Source organism: Euprymna scolopes, chromosome 2, assembly GCF_053919585.1.
Source record: "Euprymna scolopes isolate OS-2025 chromosome 2, ASM5391958v1, whole genome shotgun sequence".
In the NCBI taxonomy this organism is placed as follows: Eukaryota; Metazoa; Mollusca; class Cephalopoda; order Sepiida; family Sepiolidae; genus Euprymna; species Euprymna scolopes.
In genome coordinates, this window is record NC_136483.1 from 102,039,855 (window position 1) to 102,063,877 (window position 24,023).

Here is a 24,023-nt window from a genome sequence, read left to right on the forward strand (position 1 = left end):
GTAAAGTCCAAAGTGTAAAACCTTTTCTTTTTTTTTAAACCACGTTGATTTTTTAAAAAAATGAAAGCTCATGATATGCTTATATTGTCAAGTAAATACCGGACGCTGACGACAATTTTTTCTATTTCATTCAATATTTTTTTTTTTTAGATATTAAAAAAAAAATTCTCTCGATAAAGCAGAAATAAAATATAATAATCAAAAACTCGTGTATTTCATTAAGAGAATTAAAAAGAAATCGGTCGACTGAGTTTTTCGTTTAACGGCCCCAAAATACTAATTTTGGTTAAACAGCACGCAATAAAAAGAGATATTAATTATGGCGTTTATAAGTCACCATAAGATAATCGCAAAAAAAAAAAAAAAAAAAAAAAATCAGAGATTTGTCTCTCTTTATTTGAACAATCAAAAAATGAGTCCGCGTTTTTGTTTTTGAATCCTTGTGCAAAAAAGTATTTTATTTAAAAAGGGCATAGAATATAAGTATAAATATGGATACATTCTTAACAATGAACAATGGAAGTACACATTGAATAGAATTTTTTTATAGTTAAATGATTTTTTTGAATTTATATATATTTTTTATAATCGAAGTAAGTAAAATTTGGTTGATTTTCTTTAAATCTTTTTTAAAGAAACCCGATTAAAAAAACAAATATTGCATAATTTGCTATTAAACTTGTTATTTATTTATTTTTAATTTTGCCTTTGTTCCTTTAATTGAAAAAAGAAATTAGGGTTTGAATTACATTTTTCAAGTAGTTATAAGCTTCGAAAGATAGTTGATTTATTCACGTTCATATACGGCATTTTTAATGGCCAATTCTGATATACCTAAAGGTGCGGTCGACAGATGACGCCAGAGACCCCGAATGAGCCCAGAGTGAAAATGGACCCCCCCCCCTTTTATTGTGCATTATTTATGACTGTATTAATACAACGCTTGGATGAGAACTGATTGGTTGGGTTGAGTGACGATCTGCGCAGAAAGGAAGAAAATGTGTTTAAGGATTAAACATCCGGGATTTTATTAGGAGTGTCGAGTCATAAAGAGTCAGCATGTCGAGGGCTAATGATGTTCCGTTTTATTTGTTTTTATTTTATTTTTTGTCATTTAACCCGTGTTAGTGCGACAGGTTTAATGATTTTCTTCAAATCATTAAGTCAAACAACTTTATTTCTTTTCTTTTTTTTTTTTTTAAATAAATTTCTCAACTTAAAAACATTTTTTGGAGGCTAGAAGTTTTTTTTTTTTTTTTTTTTTTTTAACTGTAAACCTAACTTAGTGTCTTCTGCCTTTTCACATTTTTTTCGCGGCTTTCAAATCGTAAACTGCTTCGTCCATTTCCACTTCCACAATCACGCTTGTAAACAATCGAGCTGACATGGATACTTTCGTATACAAGCACCGAAACTGCTATATGGCCTAGCGACCGATCTAACAAGCCACGGGTGATCGAGTTATTGATAAAATTTGAGAGTTATTTATTTTTCACGAACAACGTAATTAATAGCCATTGAGATTCGCCTTTGTTATTTTATTGTCTTTTTATCGGTTTGTCATTATCTCCGTTTAGATAAATCCATAGATAAATTAATAGATAGATAAACGAAACAATTGTAGGATTCGAGTAAAGCGACGGTGACTCGTCATTGTAGGTTGAGTAAGTAGGTTAAGTCAGTCATGTGACCCGTTCTGCTGACAGACCAATGAGGATGCTATTTCTCTCTACACTGTCCTCTTTATTTATTTTATTTTATTTTATCTTTTTAACTAATAAACAGTCGAAAGGTAACTCTGGTTGCGTCAGCGTTGTCGATTGACGGGGAAGGAAAGAACATTTATATTTAATTAAAAAAAAGAAAAAAAAAGAAAAGAAACAAAGCGATAAAGATAGATAAAACAACAAGACGACAACGATCAAGCAGAAACTACCGACGCCCGAAAGTTACAATGGCTTACCGTCGGTCTAGTTTCCTCTACTTGTTTCTTTTATTGACCGTCGTGGCCGGGTACCTGCGAAAGGCACCAGCTTATGATGAGTATCTCTCAATGGCCGCAGCCTCGATCCACGGACCCCCTTCGAACAATTCCAAGACGAAAGACGCAGGATACAAGTCGCCGTTTCACGATGCCGACGGAAACAATTATCTGGTATCTTTTTCCCACCACCAACAACTTACAAAAAAACATTCCAAAGATCCGTCCGCCTTGGAAAAGCTCCACAGATTTTCCAAGATTGATATTTGTAACATGGTTCGACCCAACGTTTCGCGCAGATGCTGTTCTGACATGGAATTCGTTTTTACGTCTGCCGCCAAACAGGAATCATGGGCTATTCAGAGTAAGTAAACGTAACTCATCTATACCGTTTGGGAGGTGGGGGGTTGGTATTTGGGACTCCCATCCTTTTTCTGTGCCAGCTGTTATTGTTATTGGGTACTTGTACGGAATGGGCACTCAGAAGATATCTGTTCTTATGAAGCCAGTTTTGAGTATTGACGGAGGATTCCTAGCCATTTCTGGAAATGACCGCAGCAGTTTTCAATTTGAAAGCCGCGATAAAAATATAGAGGAGACTAATCATGCGAAAGGTTGGTTTAGGGATAGGGTTAACAATGCTTTAACCCCCCCCTCTTCCCATTCCCCCAAAAGGAAAGTAGCTTTCAAATTGTAAACTACTTCAGCAATTTCAGGGGCTGATTAAGGATTCTCCGTCAATAATCAGAACTGATCCCATAAAAACTGAAATCATCTGGGTGTCCGCCCTTACAAGTTATATGTTATTGTTTTTATTGTTTTTGGTGTTAACAGTTTTAAAAAACAATTTAACCATTACCATTTTTAACCACTTTAACTTAAACCCGAGGTGCCTCTACTCTTCACTCATGGGGTGAGCTTTCTAGTGAGAAGATATAACTGCTTCTATCTAGTACAAAAAGTCGTTGTAATCATAATAGAGTTCTTTGAAATTAATAATGTAAACAAAGAGATTATAACTTCTACTTTCATGGAGATGGTTCTATTATACTGGCAGTCAGGGCTGAAACATTCACTGTAACTAGCAACACTCGTGGGTCTGTTTGTGCATGATATATAATTAGCCTGACGATTTCCTTTATAAATGAAAACACAAACGTCTTTGTGTAGCTCAGTTGTCATAAGTATATATTTATACTATTGTTACTCGTATATTGTTGAAGCAAAATAATATTTACATTATTTTATGCGACCAGCATAAAAAAACACGCATCGCTCCCTTTCTGACGCAAGCGCACGTAACACTTTTTTTATTTACTGACGTTGTCGTAGTAACTAAACGGTGCCCGGAAAACTCGTCCCGGGAAAACTCGTCTCCGGAAAACTCGTCTCCGGAAAACTGGTCCCCTTTCGCTAGGTAGGAAAACTGGTCCCTTATTGAATAAATATCGATTGAAAACACATTTTATGATCATTCTTGAAGGAGATATTATTTTTTGAAATAGACTATAGCCCCCCTAATATTTTTAAAAAATACTTTTACTTGTTTAATGTTTTGTTTTTTGTTTTTTTTTTTAAATAAAATCGATTTTCTAAGTGTCCGTTTTCTACCTAACTGGCTAAGTTCTTAGTGGTTTCACTTATATTAAAGCGTTTATTATATATAGTATAACATTACCATGACTAGTATAGCTATCTAAAAATGTTTATTTAAATAAATAAACTATATCTTTATTATATTTATTACTAACTGTTCAACCCGGCTTTGCTCAGGCCCTATGTTTTGTTCATAACTTTACGTGCATATATATATATATATATATATATATATATATATATATATATATATATATATATATATATATATATATTAAAAAGTTTGACTTATGTCCAGGTAACCTACATCTAAAATTTCAAGTGTTTAGACCCAAAATTGGTGGCGGGGTTTGGTAGAGTCTGCAAAGATCAACTCTTTCAACTTTGACCTTTTGGCAGCCAAAGTTTCGCCCAAACACTGATTAAAAAGCTTGCTGTGTGTCTGAATACCCTTACCTGTAAAATTTTAAATGTTTAAACCCAAAATTTCCTGAATAGTTTGCTAGAGACCGCAGAGGTCAAATTTTTTAAAACTTTGACCCCAATTTTGATCCCTTAACATGTATAGTTTTGGGCTCAAATCAAATTTAAAAAGTTTGATCTATGTCCAAGTAACCTACATGTAAAATTTCAAGTGTTTAGACCCAAAATTGGCGGAGGAGTTTGGTAGCGTTTTTAAAGGTCAAATCGTTGAACTTTGACCCCTTGTCAGCCAAATTTCTGTCCAAAAATCGATTAAAAAGATTTTCCCAAATCTCAATATCCCTTATGTCAAATCTCGAGTCTGTAGACTGAAAATTGACAGAGTAGTTTGATAGGGAAATATACACACAGACAATTTCACTTATCCGTATATCTATTTATGCTCCTATAAATTCGTTTTTCTTTTGCGTGTATTGATATTCATATTAAAAACCCTCTTTTCTATTTATTTAAATAGAAAATACTATTTTCTTATATATAGGTTATTGAATTGAATACACTAGCAAAAGATCTAGCTAATTTGTATATTCTTTTAAACATTCATTTTAATTAATTCCTGATTAGTTTTTTTTCGGTTTTCTTATGGGATGATCATCTTTAGTTAGCTATTACGTGTAATTATATTCATGCAGATATTCTACATGATTTATACTTGCATAATATTTGCGTAAAAAGTTTATAGTAAACACAAAATTGTTTCCATATGTATTTATGTATACGTATATATTTTTGTTTAATCTATCTATCTATCTATCTATCTATCTATCTATCTATCTATCTATCTATATATATATATATATATATATATATATATATATATATATATATATATAAAAGTGAACGTGTCTGTGTATCTGTGTGCGTGTGTATCTGTGTATCTGTGTGTCTGTGTGTGTACATTTCCCTACGCAATAACTCTGTCAATTTTCAGTCTCCTTCACGGTACGAGTTCGAGCCTGCCTTCCTACTACCACTTTTTTCTTTCTTTTTTCCTTTATTTATTTTTTTGCTCAACATACACCTCTAAACACCCGGGCAACGCCGGGCTGAAATGCTAGTATATATATATATATATATATATATATATATATATATATATATATATATATATATATATATAATTTAAAGGAGATTAGAATAATAGTCTAAAGAGCTAAGTGTATTTTAATGTAACAGTGAAATTACTAGTTTAATTAAAATACAGGAAATGCTCGTTGTAATTTAGATATATAATAAGTTCGATAGTTAAATGTCCTAGAGCTAATTCAATATTAAGTAATGTGATTTACAATTTAAAAATTAAAAAAAAATTTTTTTTAATTTAAAAATCAAATTTTAATTAAATTAAAAATCAGTTTCATAAGAAGGAACAACAACAAAGTCAATTATCTGTACGATCGTTTCGGAAATCCGTGCTTTTTATTTGTGGTATACATGAAGTTATGTAGAACAATTATATATAGTTTTTTTGGTAAGCACGGTCTCCTCATCAGCAAATTTAGGAGGATTTTTATTGAATTTAAATTCAATAAAAATCCTCCTAAATTTGCTGATTACTTAATATATATATATATATATATATATATATATATATATATATATATATATATATATATATATATATATATTAAGTGTGTATGTTAGTCTAAGCTATGTTTGATTGCTGTCCTATCAAGATTTATGGATATGAATATTCTTTCTAGCTAAAATAATTGCTAGCTGGTAAAAAATGTTTGTATATTTGCGTGTTATGATTTGTATGCATGTGGATAATCTGTCTATGCATGTGACTGGCGTCTATAATTCTTCAATGTGTAAGTATATAGGATGAGTGGTGAATTACGTTAACTTGTGATGATAAAATCTAACATGCTTGAAAAGTTTTTCATCACTCCTCCCACCTCGCAATTATAACCTTGAGAGAATGACGTGGTAGATTTGCTAGTATATCTATAAAAGTGAAAGTGCGTGTCTGTCTGTGTGTCTGTCTGTGTACATTTCCCTACGCAATAACTCTGTCAATTTTCAATCTACAGACTCGAAATTTAATATACAGGGTACTGAGATTTGGGAAAATCTTCCTAATCTATTTTCGGCCAGAAATTTGTCTGTTAAGAGGTCAAAGTTCAACGATTTGACTTTTGAGAATTCTACCAAACTCATCCAACAATTTTGGGTATAAACACTTAAAATTTTAGATATAGGTTCCTTGCACATGGATCTAACTTAATAACTTGATTTGATCCCAAAACAATAAATATAAGGGGTCATAATAGGAGTCAAAGTTAAAAAAAATTGACCTCTTCGGTCTCTACCAAATTACTCCAACAATTTCTGGTCTAAACATTTGAAATTTTACATAAAGGGTATTCATAGATAGGGCAAGCTTTTTAATCGGTTTGGGTCGGAAATTTTATCTACCAATATATAAATCTATGTATGTATGTTTGCATGTCTGCCTAAAACTTTTGACAGAGGCGACGGATTTTCACAAGATCAGTATTGTTTTGAAGTTCAACCCTTCAGACGACAAATACCGAAATATTGGCTAAAAACATTAATTTCTTCACCCTCAACTGGGCACTTTTCAATAGGGAGGAGTCGATTTTTATCTGATATTTTCGAAAGTCATCCCCTCTTTTCGATTGTCTAGCCATAATTAAAACCTACGTCACTTCCGGTTTGGCGGTGGTCATAACAGCAAAGACGTCATATTTTCCCCCGTTCTTTTCCTCCTTCACGGTACGGATTCGAGCCTGCCTTCCTACCACCACTTTTTTCTTTTTTCTTTTTGCTCAACACACACCTCCAACACCCGGGCAATGCCAGGCTGAAATGCTAGTGTATCTATAAAAGTGAGCGTGTCTGCCTGTCTGTCTGTGTGCATTTCCCTACACAATAACTTTTTATGCTCAACACACACCTCCAAACACCCGGGCAACAACGCCGGGCATCCATGCTAGTATATATATATATATATATATATATATATATATATATATATATATATATATATATATATATATATATATATATATATATATATATATATAGTAGCGCCAAAAGAAAAGTCCATACTTGTCATATTTTCAAAAACCTCAAATTTAAGCTAAATTGAATGTAACTGTTTTAACAATCTATACCTCATTGGATTCGCCTTTTATTATTTTTATATAATTTTACCTTTTTTTTTTTTTTACAGAGTGATCACCACTTATCAAGGCCCGGAAGCCACTCAGGGATAAGGGTTATTGCAAGTACATTACGTTAGTGTGGAGATTTGATGAAGTGTTTACTTAAGGGGGCGGTTCATTAGGAATTTGTTAACGTTGGACTTGAAGACATCCAAGTTGTAGTCCGGTGGGAAGCAGGCAGACGGAACTGAGTTCCACAGGCGTGCAGTTCTAAGAAAGAAGCTTGTTCATATTTGACTTTTAATTGAAGTATGTTAGTGTTCACGTCAATTAAAAAAATAACTTCAAATTCAGAAGGCAAAAAGAAACTCTGCACAATGGAAACTTGTTATTTAAATGTAACTTTAGAACATTAATGCAACACAAATACAACAGGAACACAATAAACTAGTTAATATTTAGTAGCATAGCTCATCTGCAGTTTAAAATCTTTTGGACATTCCTTGAATTAGTCTGCGGCAATACTCCGCATGTTTGTCCAAAGTTCTGTCAGATTTGAAATTTTATCATTGCGTAGTTGTTGCTTGATGTAATGCCATACGCTTTCGATATGATCGAGGTTTGGAGATTGTATAGGCCAAAATTAAATTCTTTGTCCTTCCTTCGACGGACGTACTGCCTACCATCACTGCTTAGCCTATTGGACTTGCTTTCGTCGCTAAAAATATATATATATTGCAAGGCATTTTGGTAATTCCAAGCGGTGTCGTAAGTTTGCAAAATCTAGCAAGGGCTGCCCTCTTTTCTTCCCTTACATATTCTTCCCAACGTTATTAATGCAGGAAATGATCTCTGCACTTTCCTGCAGCGCCTTTCTCACAAAAGAGAGGTTGTTAGTCTTTCTCTACTTCATCAATATTTTCTTGGTAGGTGCTCGAATGAACTCCAATTCCTACCCTCCCCCTCTGTCAAACATTCAGGGAAAAACAAGCAATGTAAATATATTTTTTTTCTTCTTCCTCTGTGTATTTAAAACTTAACAGAATTTCCATGTGCAAAGTTTCTTTCCAAGAACACCACAGGGTTGCTTTCCAGCAGACTACAAAATGCACCTATGTTTCTGAATTTTTTTTAGATGACGATTAATAATTGTATTTTTCGGACTACTATTCTCATCTTGAGTGTTATTTCCACAGCGTTTCGGCGGATGTATCCGCTGCCCTTTTTCAGGTATATCAGAAATATTTTTTCCAAACTCAGGAATCTTTTTGTTATGGCTGATTGGAACAAAAGCATGCTATCCGTATAGATTAAATAAAGGGTTCTGTTTGAAATTCCTGAATCTAACAGAAAGATTTGACGAGTTTGACAAGATACTCCTAAAGAAGGTCAGAGGTTACATCGGTCGAAAGCTTGAGCAAATAACACCAAAGATGAAAAAAGTAAGCTGAATAATGCAATTAATACAAAATACAACATGCTTATTTTCAAGTCAAGTGTTAACAAATTTCTTGCTGAATCATCCTATTAGGTGGTCGAATTTTGCCCAGTTCTAATCATCGTCCCTAATACTTTAGGTGTTGTCTTACCATCCACCTGGAAAACTCAGTAATGCTTATCCTCGAGTGGCCTTTGGGCTTTGATAGGTGATGATTCATTAGTACAAAAAAAGTGACTATGAAATGATGCGCACATTTGACAAATCAGTGTATGGCATTAAATCACACGAATATTGAACACATCACGTGAGTAATGATGTGGGTTTGTAAAAATAATGCTAAAAACAATATTTCCACATAGAGCTAGATTAAGCCAAAAAAAAAAAAATTCCATTAGAAGTTAAAAGATTAGAACTAAGGCTACATAGACAGAAAATTGTAATGGATAAACTGTGAAAAAGAGTGCTCCTGCTCCCTATAAGAAATCTTAAGGAAAACCCTCGAATGCGGAAACTAACCACATGAGCAACAAATGCTAACCGACCATGAAGAAGCTACAACAAAAGTGAAACAAAAAAGATGAAACCAATGAAAACCAAAACCGCCAAAACATTGGAGTGTCAGGATGGACTGGCACCACACCAAATAGTCAAAAGGTCAAGAATGTTGGGACGAAAGAAAGAAAGAAAGCACTAGCCAGACCTCCACTAGATGGGTGCGAAGGGGACTGGCACATTAGGAAGGCTTACTGCCACCCAAATTCCAATGAAGACGAATGGTTGTTGCGAGAAAAAAGTCAAAGGCAAATGACTGCGATAAAGCAAATTCATTTGCAAATGTTATCGAAATAGATGGAAAATGCTGGAAATCTGGGGAGACTTGTTGTCATTTGTCACCCAAATTCCATCTCAGCAGTACACAGGGTGAAGAGCAGAGACAGAAAAACGAAACACATATGCAGAACTTTCCAGGGAACTAAAAGGAATATGAAACCTGAAGGAAATCAACATAATGCCAATACTTGTAAAGCAAAGCATCTTATCCTGCCTTGACAAAGTTCAAAACAGACTTCGTAATCTAGTGGGAGATGCCCTTTTCTCTTTCCTGCAACCTCATTTCCACAGAAGAGGCATTGCAAGTCTGTCTCTGCTTTAACGTTATTTTCATGGCAAGTGCTCGTCTGAGCTCCAATCTATGGATCCCCCCCTCGCCAAACTTTCACGAAAAACACTCGTCTAGCTGAAACCACTATCAATAAATTCCCCCATTCTGTATCTGTGCTTAGATCTAAATGTAGATTCCATGAACAAAGCATCTTTCTTAGAACTTTACGACTGTGGAACCCTGTTCCATTTGCCTGGTTTCCAACTGACAACAATTTGGTGGTCTTCAAGTCCAATGTAAACAAGTTCTTGATGAGCCGTACCCTTAAGTAATCCAAATTACCAAATGTCCACTACTAACGATTACTATTATATTTTCCCGTTGACTACTGTACATTCGTTAACCTTTATCCTCGAATGGCCTGCGGGCCTTAATAAGTCATAACTCCTTTGTTAAAACAAAAAAAGACAAGACTAGGAGAAATCGAAATTAAAAGGAATGCCCAGACTATGCAACGGACAGTAATGTTGAAAACAGCGGAAATTTTAAAGAAAAATCTCGAATGCTGAACTTAAACTACAATGTCAATCATGTAATTCTTGGCCTTTTAGTAAATAGGTACAATGACAATCATCAACTGGGCATACAGAAAATACAGAAGTAAAACAAAAAACAAATCAAGAAAATTGAAGCTGCGAAGTTGTAGACTGAATACTATCTCCCCTTCCCACCTCCTTTTACTTTCTCTTCTCATATCCTCCCCTTCCCATGCCCCTTACCTTCCCCCTACCCATATTCCTTTCCTCCCTCACTCCACCCACCCCCACAAAAAAAAGAAAAAAAAAATTTAGAGTGTCAGTTGATGCTTGCACTACACCAAATAATCAAATGGTAAAAGAGAATGGAGGAACGAAGGAAAGAAAGCACTAGCCAGACCTTCACTGAATGGGGGCAAAGACACACAGACACAGACACGTTCCCTTCATAGATAGATAGATAGATAGATAGATAGATAGATAGACAGACTAGCATGGGTGCCCGACGTTGCCCGGGTGTTTGGAGGTGTATGCTGAGCGAAAAAAACAAACAAAAAAAAAGGTCAATTTTTTTAATTTTGACTCCTATTTGCCCCCATAACATTTATTGTTTTGGGCTCAAATCTAGTTATCAAGTTAGACCCATGTCCAAGGAACCTATATCTAAAATTTCAAGTGTTTAGACCCAAAGTTGTCGGAGGAGTTTGGTAGAGTTCTCAAAGGTCAAATCGTTGAACTTTGACGCCTTAACAGCCAAATTTCTGGCCGGAATCCGATCATATCGATTTTACCAAATCTTAGTACCCTGTATATCAAATTTCGAGTCTGTAGACTAAAAATTGACAGAGTTATTGTGTAGGGAAATGTACACACACACACACACACACAGACACACACAGACACACAGACACGTTCACTTTTATAGATATATAGACTAGCATAGGTGCCCGGCATTGCCCAGGTGTTTGGAGGTATATTTTGAGCAAAAAAAGAAAGAAAGAAACAGTCAATTTTTTAAACTTTGACCCCCTTATTATGACCCCTTAACGTTTATTGTTTTTGACTCAAATCAAATTATTAAGTTAGATCTATGTCCAAGGAACCTATATCTAAAAGTTCAAGTGTTTAGACCCAAAATTGTCGGAGGAGTTTAATAGAGTTCTAAAAGGTCAAATCGTTGAACTTTAACCCCTTACCAGTTAAATATCTGGCCGAAAACGGATCACAAAGATTTTCACAAATCTCAGTACCCTGTATATCAAATTTCGAGTCTGTAGACTAAAAATTGGCAGAATTATGGCGTAGGGAAATGTACACACACAAACACACACACACAGATACTTCACTTTTATAGATAGATAGATAGATAGATAGATAGATAGATAGATAGATAGATAGATAGATTAATAAAAAATATATACGTATACATAAATATATATGGAAACAATTTTGTGTTTCCTGTAAACATTTTATGTAAATATTATGCAAGTATAAATCATGTAGAATATCTGCATGAATATAATTACACGTAATTGTTAACTAAAGATGATCATCCTATAAGAAAACCGAAAAAATAACAGGGAATTAATTAAAATGAATGTTTAAAAGAATATGCAAATTAGCTAGATCTTTTGCTAGTAAATGCAATTCCACAAGCCATATAAAAGAAAATTATATTTCTTTTAAAATAAATAGAAAAGAGGGTTTTTAAGATGAATATCAATACAAACAAAAGAAAAATGAATTTATAGGAGTATAGATGATATATAGATAGACGAGCATTTCAGCCCGGCGTTGCCCGGGTGTTTGGAGATGTATGTTGAGCAAAAAAAAAAAAAAAATGTGGTCAATTTTTTAAACTTTGACCCCTATTATGACCCCTTAAAATTTATTGTTTTGGGATCAAATCAACTTATTAAGTTAGATCCATTTCCAATGAATCTATATCTAAAATTTTAAGTGTTTAAACCGAAAATTGTCGGAGGAGATTGGTAGAGTTCTCAAAGGTCAAATCGTTGAACTTTCACCCCGTAATCGCCAAATTTCTGGTCGAAAAACTGATCACATCGATTTCCCCAAATCTCAGTACCCTGTATATCAAATTTCGAGTCTGTAGACTTAAAATTGACAGAGTTATTGCGTAGGGAAATGTACACACACAGACACAGAGATATACAGATACGCACACAGACAGACACTTTCACTTATATATATATATATATATATATATATATATATATATATATATATTAACTATAACTGATACATATATTATCAACATATACATAACTAACTATCATTCAACCACGGTAGTGGTTGAATATATGCTTAAGTCCGAAATTGAATGAATTGAGACACATTCAAACCCCCACCACTAATTCCGTTCGCAACCAAATTTCAAACAGGTTATATAGTTGGATAGAACACCTCATTAGCTACATTTTGAAAAAAAAAATTCGAAAATTGGTTCAGTAGACAAAAAGTTACAACAAAATATGTGGGTTCACAAACAGGAGAGTAAGTACATAAGTGACTAACGGTTTTTTTTTTTATTTTGCATAACTTTTTTTTTATGTAAATATTTTTTACTGCGATTTTTGCCAATATGACATGTTAGTGTAACGGTTAGAGTACCGGGGGTTGGTGGAAAGATATTAGGTTCAATCCCGTGTATTGTTTTTTTTTATAATTAAAAAAAACCGAACTTTTTTTTTAATAACTAATTTTTTTTTAACTCTCTTTATGATTTTATAGCAAAAAATGGTGAATTTATCGATTAAAAATATTAGTGAATTCTATGATATACATATTCTTTGAATGAACTCAAATTTTTCGTTATCACATTTGATGAAAAATGTAGTCCCATTTTGGCAATGCGTCTGACCAATGATGCTTTTGAACCCGCGACCAGCACTGCGATGTCATCAGCAGCAGCCTGGGCATAAATATTCCTATTTTTAAACTCCTTTAAAAGAGGATTCAGCATACAGTTCCATAGTAAAGGTGATAAAATCCCACTTTGGGGGTTTCATTTAACTACTTCCCTTTTAAGAGTTGCCCTCAGTAGTTCTACTTGAACTGTTCTGTGCCTCACCATATACTCAATCCATCGGATGAGTACTGGTGGCACATTAAGTTCTCGTAGCGACTTGAACATACTACTGAAGGGTATGTTGTCAAAAGCTCCAACGATATCTAAAAAGACACCGAGTGCCATCTTCTTTTTTGTTAGTTTACGCTCTATACAGATCACGAATTCATGAACCGGAGTCTCGGTAGAGACCCTGGCTCGGAACTACTGTGATTGAATGATAAATATTGCATAAATGTGTGTTTGAGAGCTAACTTTTTTTACAATCATTAATAAATATTATAAATTTATATATTCATACAATAGCAATGCCTGGAAAAATCATGGATTATATGGAAAAATGCGCGCATGAAAAGTAATATTCTTAAGATTTTATTAAACCTGGAAAAGTAAAGGACAAGAAATTCAACCTGGAAAAGTAAAGAACAAGATATTCTAGTAAAGTAAAAAATAAGAATTTTTTAGACTTAAAATATTGCAGCTAAAAATAAAATTTGAATATTGATAAATATTTTATTTATTATTTGCATATGTTGTTGTTTATTGTTGAGTTAGAAAGAATTAAATTATCCTAATTATGATATAATAAAATTATTAATTTTTATGTAAATTATAAAATTATTAATTCCATCTACTAACTAACTAACTAATGAATTAATTTTATTCAAACAATTTTCACTACATAAATATATGAAAATAATAGGGGGGAAATAAGTTCAATCCAGCGACTGACACCCTTTCTAACTCAACAATAAACAACAACATATGCAAATAATAAATAAAATATTTATCAATATTCAAATTTTATTTTTAGCTGCAATATTTTAAGTCTAAAAAATTCTTATTTTTTACTTTACTAGAATATCTTGTTCTTTACTTTTCCAGGTTGAATTTCTTGTCCTTTACTTTTCCAGGTTTAATAAAATCTTAAGAATATTACTTTTCATGCGCGCATTTTTCCATATAATAACTTATACATATACTATCGAAAACTGATTATAACTTAAACATATACTATCAAAATAAAAATAAAAATGAAATAAAAATTTTGTAAAGCGCAAATGATTTTATGCTGTAATTATTATCGCAATGAAATATTGTTCACGCAAGATATGATAGACAGGAAAGTGGATCAGTGTAGGACTTAACATTCAAAATATCTAAATACAATAGGTTCACCTAAACTTTACAACAACAACCTATAAATGTTTACATATCGCATTACCAACATACCAAGCTATGCAGCAACACAAATCAACAAGAACTTCCTGCTACTAGATCAGGCTGTCTGAAGATATCGACTTCCTGGTTTAAATGCACCAAACACTGACGTTATTGTTTTGTTTTTTTTTTAATTTCTTTCCCTTTGCAAAACTCAATCATGTACTGCAAAGGCAAAAACAAAAAAAAACAAACAATTATCCTTTACAAAACAATCAAACCAAACTCCATGAATAAATATTTGAAGATATAAACAACATGATGCATATTCGCCATTAAATGATCTGAAAAAGGATTGATATGCTCTAAAACAAAACAACCAAACCAAACACTATAAATAAATATTCAAAGATTTAAAGAACTTGAAACATAATAACTGTTCCCCCATCCCCCCAAAAATTACTGGATGCGTTATTAAATAACTAAAAAAGGGTTGACCTGCCATCAAACAAAGCAACCAAATCAAAACAACAAAATAATACGATATTTTCTCTATATATAAGAGTCATTGTTTGTTTGTTTGTTTGTTATAGAAATCGATATGTTAACAGTTACAACATTCAGATAAAATCCTATCATGGTTTCCATTTTTCACAGGATCCAAAGACACTTCCATTTCCACCTGGGGTCACTAGGGGTAATTATTATGAGAGTTTTTTTTTACTATTTTTTTTTTTTTTCACTCACACAAGGCACAGTGTCACTAAGTCGTAAAGAGGGATACTATTTGGGACCAGGTTTGCAGGGATACTATTTGGGACCAGGCTTGCAGGGATACTATGTAAAGAGTTGTGCAGCGAGATGTCTGTTCCCATTATACTTGAACTTCTGCATATCAGTACAGTCAGTGAAAACAGGGGGCTGGGAGGAAATGCCAAAGTCTCGTAATTCAAGGGAAGACTATTTTACAAGGCTTTACGGCATCTAGGGATCACTACAGTGTAGAGGTGGGATTTTGCTGCTCGTCGGATTTGTCAGAGGTATTTACGTCGAAGGGGTACTAGTGCTTTGAGGTCGTTCGAGCACTTACCACTAAAGTACTTGTAAAACAGGCACAGGAATGCCACATTTCAGTGATGGGACAGAGGTTGGAGTTTGGCGGATAGTGTGGGACCTATTAGTTTAGCAACTCTTTTTTAAACCCCCTTCAGGAGTGAGAGACTAGTGGCAGATGCACCATCCCAGATGTGACAACAGTATTCTATGCATGGGCGAAGAGTGGCTTTGTAGAGATATAGGATACTCCCAGACGTGAGTAACCTTCTAGCACAGCAGAGTAGAGAGACACCACTTTCCTTGCAGCAGATTTGGCAATTACCTCTATATATTTGTTCCAATTAGAATCTAAAGAAACGAAATTCATATAGATATTTTCTCCAGTCGTAAACAAAAATAAAAAGTAAACAAAGTATATCTAGATGAAAAATGCATTTAAATAATTACTTTTTCTTGGTATTTAAAATTTTAAAATATTCAAATAAAAAGATAATCCATTTCGATTCATTAAAGTCATTTTGTAGTTTTACAGAAATACTGCATCAACAAGTATTTTGTTTTCGCCCTAGACCAGGCATATTATCACTGAAGCGATAGAGGCTACCTGCTGTGATAGCAGCCAGATTTATTGAGGAGGGAGGGGCAACCTGAGTGAAAAATCGAACAGTAAGATGTTTAATTTATTTATTGCGGACTATTATCCTCATCTTTCTTAGTCGTCGTTTCACAACGTTTCGGCCAACTATTCCTCTGGCCTTCATCAGGTGGTAACCGTGACGGGTTAGGAACTGAATCTCCTAATTGCATTTTCAGCAATCACTGCCATCCATAGTTGTTATTGTCTCACCACTATACATATATTAAGATGTTTGTTTACGTTACATTTAAATTTCATGCTTGTTGGTATAGTCGAAGGAGCAGGGGAAGAATTCCAAATGCAAGCAGTTCAAGGAAAGAAGCTATCAAAGTAGTAAATCTTCCAGTCTCACGAAACCTTTTCCAGTGAAGGGGTGAGATTTTGCTGCTAGTATAAACATTACAAACATAACTTTTAACCAACCTCCCGTTATCACTAAATTTATTTTTGTATTCATATCTTGTTAATTATCTGCACTCTCTATTCTGTACTTCCACCTAACAATTTAATGAACAAAAAGATATCGTAAACATAACATAACATTTAATAACTGTCCGCTGGAACTATTACTACTACTCTTTATTTCTAACAGCATCAGACTGACTGCTTGCTAGAATTATTGATGCTACCCTTTTCATTCTCACTTTAAGCAGTTTATGATATTTTTTTATCGCTTGCACATTGATTTTTACAGAGAGAGAGAGAGAGAGAGAGAGAGAGAGAGAGAGAGAGAGAGAGAGGGGGGAATATGGAGAGAGTGAGACAAGTGAGCGAGGAAAAGTAATGAAGTTATAGGTACAGCATAAAAAACAAACAAATTTTAAATTTCTTCACCAAATATTTAATGAATTCCTTTGGAATAGTGATAAGTATTATGCTCATGTTATTCTAATTTATTTGAGATATTATTTTATATATTTTGATATAATATCGATTTAAAAAGAAAAATATACTGTACAGATTTGGGTATTACGGTTTTTCCACTGTAACTATTTATGCTAGCCTTTCTGTCAAAACATGCTGAGCAATTATTAATACTACCTTTTCACAATAGCTGCACATGCTGCAGTCATTAGTTTGCCGCGTTTGTCCAAAAGTTGTTATTCAACTCAGTCAATACTGCAACTGAAGAATTCTCCCTCCAAATAAAACAATAACTCCAGTTTTCACAGTGTGAATGCAATATTTTGGTAAAAATAGCCGGCTAAGAGTAATTACAAAGTTTTACAATCCAATAGAAAGACCCTCGACTTCCCGCATCCCCCAAAAGCAACAAGGCTCAGGTTAAATGGTAATTGTAACGCTTCATCTTTCTACCTTGGTCACTGAAGGCGAAATGGTGCCTAACTCTGCCCTCCTGGGAAGGGCAAGTAAATTAATTAACATTAACAAGTTTTATTTTTCCTTGGAGGTTAAAATGGTACCGCTTTTTTTTTTTTTTTTTTTTTTTTTAGGAAATATTATGAGTTCATACGTTCCTGTGAAACTTACTTACTTTTGGAAGTAAGGAAGAAAGCAAATCGAAGCAGAAACAGAGAAAGAAAGAGCCATTTGCTTTTTAGCGTACACAAGAAACACTTCGCAATTCGATTGCCACAAATGTTGCATCTCTAATAAATTTGACGTAATACTAAAAACGTAATATTAAAATTCCGCAAGAACCAAATATAACAAATAGCACAGTTTTATAACTGTAGAGACAAAATTGACTGTCTCTTGGATGGTAAGTGACTTACAAAGAACAAAGATTATATGTGCAATTCTGAATTTTTGACATGAGATGTGAATGCTTGTGTTACGTTGATTAATTGGACTATTATTCTCATCTTAGGTGTTATTAGCACAATGTTTCGGTCGCTACAACCTGCGACTTTCTTCGAGTGTTGAGAACATGCTTCTTTTCCTACTAAGGGAAAAGAAGGTTGGCTCTGCATTACAAGAATTCGAACCTTTGTTTGATCTTAGGACCCACCCTTAAACACACGCACGCGAACACACACACACACACACACACACACACACACACACACACACACACACACACACACACACACACACACATGCTCTTTTTTGTGTGAAGCATTCCATTGGAAGAGATGTCAGTTTTCATTTAGCACAAAGCATAAAGGGAACTGAACCCTTTTGATAATCAATATCCCTAAAATTAAACAACTCAACCAAACGGTATTCATAAGCGATATATTTCTTTTACTCATAGCAGTAGCTGGCCTAGAGGGTAGAGAGCCCGATAGAAAATATTCATAATTTGTAGTAGTTGACGTCTGGGTTTGCCTGAGTTTGTTTTCTTGCAACGTGAAGCCATATTAATGAGTTCTGAAACGTCGAAACTGCAATCCATACATGATTTATATATATATATATATATATATATATATATATATATATATATATATATATATATATATATATATATATATATATAAAAGAAGAGGTCTCTAGTTACTGCAAACTAGAAGATCTTAACATGCTGCTGACTGTGTAGCAACAAATTACTGCTTATGTAAAGATAAATTGAAATACACACACACACACACACACACACACACACACACACACACACACACACACATATATATATATGTATATATGTATATATATATATATATATATATATATATATATATATATATATATATATATCCTAATGAACCGCCCCCTTAAGTAAACACTTCATCAAATCTCCACACTAACGTAATGTACTTGCAATAACCCTTATCCCTGAGTGGCTTCCGGGCCTTGATAAGTGGTGATCACTGTGTAAATATATATATATATATATATATATATATATATATATATATATATATATATATATATGCAAGCATTTATAAATGCAGCGACACTGACATGACAATGTTTCACTTTGTAGTTATTAAAAACTATATATTCTTAAACGAAAAGTTTTTTTTATTTTTTAAATGTTGATACTGCATAAGAATGAAGCCTTTATGTACAAAATAGAAAGGTTACATAATCAATTTACAATAATATAAAAAAAAACAAAAACAAAAAACAAAAAACAAAAACTGTCTGTGTCAATGAAATGATCTAATTTTTTGACACTGACTTAATATTGCCGGATTTAGACGTTTTCAGGTCGAATTGTACGCTTAAAAAGAGTGGAGATAAAGTGGGACGAATATGACAATTTATACGAGGTGGGAGTTTGTAGTAGGTTGGCATATGCTAGAGAAGAGAGAGGGTAGGGTTTTATTTAAGGGAAGCGAAGCGTGTGGGTGGGGGGGGCGGAGGGGGCTTATCATAATGTGTAGACTTGGTTTAATATTTTGTTTATTTTTTTTAATTTTTAAAAACTTTCATACGGTTTTTGCAATTTCTAACAGAACAGAAATAATTTAAAAAAACAATAATAAGGATAATAAAATTGATAATAACGATTTTGATAATAATAAATCATAAAATATTTTACATAATATTCTGCTTGTTCCTTCCGTAGTTAGTCCGTACGTCACGCTTTGAAAAAAAAAAAAAAAGGCCAAAATACACTTTTTGAAGGCCAATTTCGTGACATTTCACGGTAAAAGGGGCGATCTGTAACCCTGGACAAGAATATGAGAATGACCTCGTTTGGTGTAGCCTCGTTTTCTAATATCATTATAATAATATATGATCATTGTTGTAATGGTGTCAGAAAGGAACTCACAGTAATTTCTTCACCGAAGAAAAAAGTCAGTGAAATATTACATAAAAAAGGAGAACATAAAAAAAACCCAAAAAACAAAAAAAAAAAAAAAAAAAAAAAAAAAAAAAACAGAACAAAAATGAAGAACGTTGTTTGTCAAGAGATACTGGACTGAATAAGTAAATTAAAGATTGTGTCCTACAACGTGATTTTATTATTTGTATTGAACTATGTAGCATAATATTACTTTCTGAGTATTTATTAATACTTATTAAGATATCTAATTTAGGTCGGTTCTATATTAAAAATACAATGGACACTATTTTTATAGAAAAGTTAATAAACTCATATTTGCAGCATGTTATTGATTTTTCTGTCAAAAAAACAACCTATTTTTTAACGCTGTCTAGAAACATTCCAGCTTTATCAAAACATACTTGTTGATTAAATATATTTCACATTTCGTAGAATTTCCACGGGCCCTGCTAGTTACAACAGTAACGGCAACAACAACAACAACAACAACAATAATAATAATAATAATAATAATAATAATAATAATAATAATAGTAACATTAATGAGAATACTAATAACTATAAAAATTAAAATGATGATAAAAATGATTATGATAATAAGATGGTAATGAATGAATGAATAATAATAATAATAATAATAATAATAATAATAATAATAATAATAATAATAATAATAATAATAATAATAATAATGATGATGATGACGATAACCAAGAGTGTAATCTATACTATCAATAAAATTCTAAATGTTTATTTATTTATTTGTGTGTGTATATATATATATATATATATATATATATATATATATATATATATATACATACATATATATATATATATATATATATATATAGAACAAATAGTTAATAAAACATGTTAAAAAATATTTAAAAAAAGAGTTAAAAACATATTTAATTTTAAAAAGGATATATATATATATATATATATATATATATATATATATATATATATATATATATATATATATATATATATATATATATATATATATATACCAATAAAACTTTAGAGCGAATCCACCGAATTGAAAAATTCATTTTTCCCCTGAAAAATTCATTTTTCCCCTGAAAAATGTGGGCGTCCCTAGATTGTTCTTATCTATATATGGTTCGTAACGAACAACGCCGAGTCACACAAAAAGCTCGAAGTGAGGGTTTTTGGGCCGTTTAGTGCAATTGTCGAAAAAGTTACCTGTCCATGTCAACATCTTTCGGCATACGGACAGGACTTGTGACGCAATGGATAACGCGTCTGACTACGGATCAGAAGATTCCAGGTTATAATCCTAGCAAGTTCGTAATAATTTTAACCATCATTTTATCCAACGTTTACTCATTATCCTTGCCCTTAGTTAAGGTATCTTTGTTTCTTCAGTGATTTTGCTTTCTGCATATGGGAATTTTCCTTACTCCGAGTTCACAGGGTAAACGTCAATGGTAAGATGATGCTGAGTGTACTTGATGTTGAGTGTACTCGATTTTGTGTTTGACTTTGTGTTGTGTGTGCCGACGCCAATAATCAAGCCAATAGTCATAGTGATAACATTAATATTCATAATATTAATGCTAATAAAAAGGGTCGTTCCAAATGTAAGGCTTCCTATTTTTTAACTCAAAAACTAAAAGATTGAAGAGCTACGAAGACGGGAGTGGTACCATTAAAACGAGCGACCTTTTGCGTTCCAGAATCTATTTTTCTACATAGTCACTGCCATTCTAAATGCGCTTTTGCTGTAAATTCAATGACTCATCCTTGCTTCTGATGCACGTCCATGACAGGGGTTACTTTCTTCTATTGTCAATATTTGCAACAGAGAGATGAATACATAAGTCCAGTCATCATAACAATGCGATTTGTAATCCGCTTTGATCCATTTGAATAAAAAAAATTGGAGGCTTTACTGCTGGAACGCCTCTCATAATAATGATAATAACGATTATGAAAATAGTCATGCCAATAATGTAACAGAAATGTGTAAGGAAAAAATCAAGATGGCGCCCGACTCTCTCTTTAACACGGTTCTGCACAGAATCCAACAATGGTAAAATATCCTCACACGGCACAAGAAGCAACAGCCACACGATTCCCCGGCCAACTCAATCGTCGCTCTACCCACGTCTTTTTCATCACCCGCTTTTATCGTCGTTCTAGGCCGGCTAAATTTGCATATTCCGAGAATTCGTGTGACTTTGCGAGACATCATACTTTACAAAAGACGGCGGCCGCCATCTTGGTCTTTCTTTTCTATTTTTGGTCGGTAACGCTGAGCTGGTCTCGAGGTATGTCTTTTCCCCTCATCCGTCTCTCCCACATACCCACACAACACGCAAACACGTGGGCGCTTATCTCCTGGATGCACGTTACAAATAATCCATAAATCCAATCTTTTTTGACAATTTTTTTTATCCATTTTGGTACTCGTATGCTGAACTAAACTAAGCAAAAAAACTTTCATGACTTTTCACATAAATGCAATTTTTTATACTCGGAGTTTTAGCAGGAACGAGAACTCTGGTTTGATTATTTCAATACTGCTATGTTACATCTCTCTTTCTCTTTTTCTTTTTTTATCCCCCCCTTTCTCTTTCTCTTTCTTCCTTTATCCCCCCCCCACGCATACAACTTCTGCCCGTCTCTCGCTTTCTCACATGCTCTTTCTCCCTCTCTTTCTCACTCTGATATTTTCTTCTCTTAATTAGTGATCGACGCATTCGGAAAAATCCCGAGCGGAGTCCTCGAGGGAAACATTTACTTTGTCGGTTCGTATGATGAATGTCTGGCAGTGTCTGTGACAAATGGTTCCGTCGACAACCCCTTCCGTCCAAAATATTGTCAAGTTTATGCCACGATAGAGTCAGTAAGTTGAACATTTCTTTAAAACTTCTTTCATCATTTTCAACCTAATGCGGGGAACTAATTGATCCCTGAAGAATAAATACATTTCATTTGGTAAAACAATTTCATTGAATCAGTTGAGAGCTAATATGAGTGCTGCATTTTAACCTTCTGTAATACATGCAGAAAACTAAGTTGCTGTCATTGTTATAAAAAACATATTAAAGTTCGTAAACATAATTATCGTCTGCAAATAAGTTCTTTCATACACCAAAAAGAATTAAGCCAAACCGAAACTGTTAGAAGACAGGCGAGATTTATACGACTTGATCTTCGTTTCAAATCACTGACCATATATATATATATATATATATATATATATATATATATATATATATATATATATATATATATAACTACTTAATTTACTCACATAAAATTAATATACGAAAGTATAGATTTATGCGTAAACTTTAAGTATTTACTTCAAAAGTACTCAATACGTGTTCGTTTTTTGTAAGATTGTGTATAATCTGGAATAATAGAGTGTCATGGTCACAGCCAATGAGAATAGGTGGAATGTTAGTGAGGAGAAATCATTATTTGCGAATAGTGAAGTGTAATGATAACTGAATGAGTATGAGTGTTTAATCCAGTTAATAAGGGTGTCAAGTCAATATGGTTATAATGGCTATATATTTACCCGGTCTTAACCGGGAGAGTGGGATGACTTTTCAGGTAGAGGGGAAATACAAACTACTTCATCTATAGGTCTAGGCAAATGAGTGAGAAAAAGAACGAGGGTTTGAGACAGCCGAGAAAGAGCAGAGACAGTGGCTTACATTGAAAGAGTTAGTGGTGAGATTTTTTTTTTTTGTGTGTCCGTCCATTGTTTCGTTTTTTTTTTTTTTTGCGACCGAGAGAGAAAGGAAAGAAAAGGAGAGTGCTACAGCTTATGAGAATAAGCAAAGGTTTCGTCGTGGGAGAAATGGGAACACAACTTTGATAGCATTTGTTCTCAGCGCGAAAGAATTTACGTGACTAAAATAGGAATTAATTTCTGGAAAATGATATCGTTTGGTCGCAAAAAAACTATAGATAATCTTTGGGATTTGAAAAGCCACTGCTGTAGAGGATGAGCAGGCGATTAGCAATAAACTAACCCATTCTCAAAAGGAGAAGGTAAAGCCTGGGAGGGAGAACCTCCTAGAACTGCACAAGACTAGAAATATATCTCAGTCAACAGAAA

At 33.3% G+C, this 24,023-nt stretch overlaps 1 protein-coding gene across 3 annotated transcripts in view; it reads left to right on the forward strand.

The window, feature by feature from the left end:
- The first annotated feature begins 1,754 nt into the window (after nt 1-1,754).
- Nucleotides 1,755-24,023, forward strand: part of LOC145293457 (zinc finger BED domain-containing protein 5-like) — a 112,138-nt gene continuing 89,869 nt past the window's right edge. Inside the window, exons 1-2 of one of the 3 annotated variants that reach the window (XM_080140021.1) lie at nt 1,755-2,345; nt 22,639-22,796. In XM_080140021.1, coding sequence (XP_079996147.1) covers nt 1,955-2,345; nt 22,639-22,796 — 549 coding nt within the window. In that variant the 5' untranslated portion in view covers nt 1,755-1,954. Of the gene's footprint in view, nt 2,346-15,032; nt 15,223-22,638; nt 22,797-24,023 lie in introns of those variants that run through there. The other 2 variants (XM_080140024.1, XM_080140023.1) reach the window with 2 other exon arrangements.